The 6,015-nt window shown below is 43.3% G+C and overlaps 1 protein-coding gene across 3 annotated transcripts; it reads left to right on the top strand.

Annotated features, from left to right (window-relative positions):
- Nucleotides 1–697: 697 nt before the first annotated feature.
- Nucleotides 698–5,080, top strand: LOC123447871 (protein SENSITIVE TO UV 2-like). 3 transcript variants are annotated; one of them, XM_045124579.1, is made up of 4 exons: nt 698–846; nt 983–1,156; nt 1,291–1,373; nt 3,345–3,449. In XM_045124579.1, the coding sequence occupies exons 1-3, from the start codon at nt 774–776 to the stop codon at nt 1,305–1,307; spliced, it is 264 nt and encodes an 87-aa protein (XP_044980514.1). In that variant the 5' UTR covers nt 698–773; the 3' UTR covers nt 1,308–1,373; nt 3,345–3,449. The 3 variants fall into 3 exon arrangements, with proteins under 3 accessions (XP_044980514.1, XP_044980513.1, XP_044980512.1); XM_045124578.1 differs by having other exon boundaries at nt 3,356–3,441; XM_045124577.1 differs by lacking the exons at nt 698–846; nt 983–1,156 and adding exons at nt 3,718–3,824; nt 4,664–5,080 and having other exon boundaries at nt 1,288–1,373; nt 3,345–3,628.
- Nucleotides 5,081–6,015: the final 935 nt, after the last annotated feature.

The following is a 6,015-nucleotide window of genomic DNA, read 5'->3' as shown; positions in this document are numbered from 1 at the left end:
GCTATAGATGATATAGACACTAATGGCGCACCAGACAAGTAGTGCGCCACTACTATATAACAGTGGCGCACCATGTGCATGTGTGCCATTAGTGTGATGGACACTAATGGCGCACCACACACTCGGTGCGCCACTACTATTTTTTTTTACAAAAGTACTAATGGCGCACCGGGGCAGAGTGCGCCATTACTAGTTTAACTAGTAATGACGCACCACTCACCCAGTGCGCCACTACTATAATTATTTTTTTGCAAAACTACTAATGGCGCACCACCAGCTGGTGCGCCATTAGTAACCAGGGTTACTAATGGCGCATTTGTAGGTGGTGCGCCACTACTATAATTTATTTTGCAAAACTACTAATGACGCACCATCAGCTGGTGCGCCATTAGTAACCAGGATTACTAATGACGCATTTGTAGGTGGTGCGCCACTACTATAATTTTCTTTTGCAAAACTACTAATGACGCACCACCAGCTGATGCGCCATTAGTAACCAGGGCGCACCTCTTTGGAGTGGTTACTAATGGCGCACCTCTTTGGAATGCGCCATTGTTACATTTCAGATCCTTGTCCCCCTTCCTACCAATCCAACCCACGGCCGAATCCAGCCCCAATCCCCCCCTCCCCATTTCCCTGACGTCGCCGCCCCCTCCTCGCTGCGACATCGGTCCCCCCCCCCCCCCCCCCCCGGCCGGCCGCGCGGAGGCGGAGGAGGGGGAGGTCCGCCGTTTTCCGTTCACCGTCCGTCCAATCTCCTGACCGTCGGAGGGATGTCCCGTCCCACGCCCGCCGGCCGACCCACGCTCAATCTCAATCTGGTCCGCCGCTGCAGCTCGGAGCAAGGTGCAGGCTTTCCTGGAGGCCGCGTGCTCCGGCGACCTCGAGGCCCTCCGGAGTAGCCCCCCCCCCCCCCCCCCCCCCCCCCCTCCTTTGCTCACCTGCTTGGCTTCGTCGCTGTTGCTGCTGGTGTTGGTTGCAGAGTTCGGGTCCGCGCTCGACGAGGAGGGGAAGGGCGCGGCCGCGGTGGCCGCAGGCGTGCGGGACGCCAACAAGCGCACCGCGCTGCACTTCGCCGCCCGGGAGGGGCACACCGAGGTCTGCCAGTTCCTCGTCGAGCAGCTCCGCCTCCCCGTCGACCCCAAGGACGACGATGGTAATGGTTCCCTCAGTCCCTATCCCCATGCCATGAAGCTGTTCTCCGTTGAGTTCTCTGCAAATTCTCCACTCGTGCTTTCAGTTTGAGGTACTCGTGCTTACCGTTGAGGTACTCCGCTTTCTTTTCATCAGGCTGTTGTCGTTGGTAGAGCCCTGCGGATATTGCATAGCATCTTACAGAACTTTCTCACTCATGTAACCAGGTCTAACCAAAGGTATGCCTTACTTCATTGAACACATTTTTTGTTGCCAGGATTCCCAGGATAGCTGTTGTGTGGTTAGCAATTTGTCTGCATCTTTCGAAGGCTAAACAAATGTTAAAAGAAAGTACTCCCTCCGTCCCACAATAAGTGTCGCTGATTTAGTACTGAACTTGTACTTATTTTGGGTCGGAGGGAGCAGTAATTAGGAAATGGGAAATGCAGAACAGCCATTTTTTACCATATTCAGTATCAGTGTTATCTTTCTCTAATGATCCATTGGCCTTCTCTTTGCTTTTGTGTGAGGGGCAAGGATGCCTTTTGATTTGTCAAATGGTCAATCTGGATAATGTTAACCAGTAACCATAGTAAGTTAGTAACACATTAACAACTATCAAAAGAAGGCGTCAAAATGACACAAATCACAGCTGAGCAGCAAAAGAAAAGCCAAAACAGAAACAAAAACACCTAGGCTTACCTAAAGTAGACAGCAAAAACGAAGAAAATAAAAATTCTAAGGACTGAACTACAGCTATAGAGCTACAGCTATGGCCTAGGCTTAAGAGACAGTGAGACACCAGGGGGTATCGTGAGCAGGGGTGCCCTTCTCAGTATCTTTGCGTCTGCCAATTCCCATGGCCCTGCTTCCACCCAAATGGAGCCAACCTGCTCCTGATAGCATGGCAATACTCTATTGAGTAGGCAGGAATAGTGCAGTCTCACGAGCCTTCAAATCGTGAAGACGTTGAGTGGTCAAGCACCTTCAGCTTGTCATTGCCAACTCACTCTGCCACACTCAGAACCACTAAAAAAACTGATCACCGCAGTGGGCTGAGGGTCATGCCCGGAAGTCCATGCTGGGGGAAAGTGCACAGCGGGTGCAAGATTGTTTGTCCTTCCTGGCCGCAAAGGACACGCCTCAGGATGATCGAGCCAAAATAAATTGGTGATCATTGTCAGGGTTGAGGATAACACCATCAATGGCCTCCAATGGATGAAGGAATTCCATTTCCTTGCACATTCAATCCTTAGGTGTCATTGTTTTGAATGGAATCAGAAGAACAAACCATATACCACATGCCTCCCCACTTGCTGAACCACTAATGCTGTAGGAAAATATTTGTTGTGGTCTACCTTTCCATTGAAGACTCTGGAAACTAGATTAGAAAAATCTCCAAAAAAAAGCATTATGTTGGGGAGGTGACATTTTCCAAACATGTAAAATTTCAAAAACACATTCCAGGCCTCCAGCGCATTTGGGAACCACTCCCTCCCTTCCAGTTTAAAGGGCCCAATTCAAAAATCTCCCTAACCAAGGTAGGTGGTAGTGGTGGAATAATTTTTTCAGTCCGTGTAAGTACTCAATTGGTGTGCTCATTTTCCTCAAAAAATTGTGTTTATTACCGATGCATTAATTGCAATGGATGCATCCGTGACCACTGAATGTCCAAGAACTTTTCATGCATTGGTAAATTTTCTCTCAATCTTTGAATGCAGCGATTTAATGCACCTCGAAATCTGAATAGGTGATAGGGAGCAATAAAAATGGGACTTACAAAACGGAGAACAGAAAAAGCGAGATAGGCCCTCTAAGCCGGAATGGAGATAGTATGAAAAGGAGAAACAGAGAAACAAGTAATAGTCAATAGTAAAAGGAACGCTATTCAATGTGACTTACTTTTTCTAGCTTTCAAATGCAAATCAGTTTGAACTCGAAAAGTTTCAGGTTTATATGACTTACAGCCTACATATGGAATTTATTAGTTTTTTGTTTATTCTAAAACTTGTACACATGGTTTCTGCAGAGTTTTCAGCGAAAGGGTTGTTTCCCTGGATATTTTCCTATTTATAGATCCTACCAAGTGCATTATTTGAAAATACGCAGTAATACAATAACAAGTGTGGGTGGATGATTACTTTATTTCACTTCTGTATAATGGTAGGCTGTCATGCTTATGAACTTCTGTATAATACGATTTTCCTTAGTGTAACCTCAGGGACAATGTTTCTGTTGAGACATATGTTGACAATAACATGGAAATGGAGAGGAACAATCAAGAACACAGTTCTGCTTTGCTGAATGTGCCTGACCCAGAGGAAGATGGGCTTCACATTGGAAACATGTTTCTTCCTTCTACATTCTGGACTCCATTCTTTAGTGGAGTGCTACAAATTGCGCTAAAATATTCGGAAGAGGGTATTCGTGTTGATGCATTATCCATAATGATCCTCATTGTAAGGACTAGTGATTCCAACCGGGAGCGTGAAAAGTAAGCAAACATGTGAAGCAATCTTTATTTTCTTAAGTTGGTTGAAATTACCTATGCTGACGCCTAATATATTATGCTGCTACTTTCAGATTTGGATTTATTTCTGTAATGGAAATCTTGCATCAGTTGCTGCAGAAAGAGAATGCATTGCTCGTAAAGAAGCATTCTGTGCATCTACTTTTCTTGCTTTTGAACTGTAAGTTCTCGTGCTTAGATATTCTATCTTCCATATTTAAGATCATAATATGTTGCATATGGAGCACTATTCTTGCCAGTTGAATGCTCCACTGTGTGCCTTCTGCAGAATAGTTAGTTGCCTGACACCATATCCCTTGAATTTCTTAACTATTTTAGGGGGAAATAATTACATAAATGCTTTGGACAATCACAAATTCTATTAAATGCATGATAGAAATGTTTTGGACCCTCGTAAATTTCCCAAACTTTCTGCTGCCTAACTGGCTTATTCTAAACACACATCGTGTACATAATGTGTGTATAGCATCTCTCATAAATTAAGTTGGTTGTTGTATCTCTATTGCAACTTAGTATCATATAGGTTTTTCCATTTTATCTGAAAAAAACTGATGTAGTGCTCAAGTTTTAATGTAAATTGTATTTATCGGTGGTCTACCGTCATGTATAGCTTTTGCTCCTGGAGAAACTTACATCGAGTCTTGATGTGGGCTTCTGCTGTCTTGGTTGTTGGTTCATTTTTCATATTATGAATAATTGTCCACATATGACAGTGCACATACCTTAAAACGAAAATATGGTTTTTGCAAGGATTCTATCATGTTCTCCAAGTTACAGATATTTTTTGCTAACTGTTCACTCTGTTAAAAAAACACATGCTCCAAGAAGAAATGCTATTTTAGCCACGTTCGTTCCTCTTTTAATACTAGATGTACTGGACACATATTTTTTGTGGTATTTGTTTTCTGATACTTTTTAATAGGATGTAAACATTTTTGTTACTGTTATTTTGATTTCCTTGTGCTCAGTAACTGCAAGCTAATACGATGTTGCTGTTAGGCCCTATGATGTTGAAGATGCTTTGCAGTGGAGGTAAAGATGGTTCTGAACTGATGGAAACTGTTGATGTGAAAATGAACCACAACAAGCTATCAACTCAGTTCTCAAGGACTTGTCTGAATGTTTGACTTGTGAAGCAACAACTTCTCTGGTTGATATGACTACCTACTAATCAGATGGTTGCGAGTGCATACAAATAAGTATTGATATTGTATGGTTGTTTGCGAGAGTGGCGGACACTACTTTGATCCTTTGACAGATAGTTCTTCATAATGTGATAGTGTATAGGCCTTCTTCCTGGGGACCTACTGCTCAACTACTACACTCCTTGGCTGCTATCGACCAAAATTTTCACAAATCTGTCTACATGTTTTGTTTCTATATATTTACAAATATCCTATCAATACATTTTTAAAATGGATGGGCGCGGAACGCGCGCCTTTCATGATCTAGAATGTTTTGTAACCTGTGCAAATATTAGAAAAAAAATAATACCTAATATTCATACTAGTGGCACACCACTTAGCACTTTAGTGGCGCACTGCAAAAAGCACACTAGTGGCGCATCGTCAACTAGTGCGTCATTAGTAAGCCAGAGCACATGGGTAAATATGGCCCCTGGGAGGCATATTAATGGCGCACCATGAGCTATACTAATGGCGCAACGCCTGGTGCGTCATTAGTATACCAGATACTAATGGCGCACCATGAGCTATACTAATGCCGCACTGCCTGGTGCGTCATTAGTATATCAGATACTAATGGCGCACCTGTGTTGCGCCATTAGTAAAAAATTCTAATGGCGTGACGCTAGTGGCGCACCTGTAGTGCGTCATTAGTAGCCAAAACAGGTGCGCCACTAGCAGGCCTTTTCCTAGTAGTGAGCGGAACTATTCTTTCTTTCGAAGATCATCATTGATTTCTTTTAGGAACTCATGCTCTTGCTCTAAATTTAGCTTCTCAAAGCATATCTTCTCATGATTTCTTGCAAGCTCTCTATAATCTTGTAGAGTAGTTTAATGAGCTAACTTAAGAGTGTTTAATTCTTTGGTTAATCGTTCAATCTCTTTTGTATCATCACCATTCGATTTCTCTTAACTAGCATGATAATTAGCAAGTTCATTTTCAATGTTATCACTAGCCTTATCAAAGAGCAAGTCATATTCCCTTAACAAGTCATCCTCATTACTATAAAAGTCAAAATACTCAGGGTGTGATACCTTGAGGCCTTTTGCCATGAAGCAGTTTCCAATCCCTTCATTTGGTGAATCAAATAAGTCGTAGGAGTTGGAGGAAACAAGTGCAATACCGGCAACACCTTCATCTTGACTATAGTTAGATTTGGAGTGATG

Source organism: Hordeum vulgare, chromosome 4H (genome assembly GCF_904849725.1).
Source record: "Hordeum vulgare subsp. vulgare chromosome 4H, MorexV3_pseudomolecules_assembly, whole genome shotgun sequence".
Lineage (NCBI taxonomy): Eukaryota > Viridiplantae > Streptophyta > Magnoliopsida > Poales > Poaceae > Hordeum > Hordeum vulgare.
The sequence above is the reverse complement of the archived record's forward strand: the minus strand, read 5'-3'. Positions and strand labels throughout refer to the sequence as shown.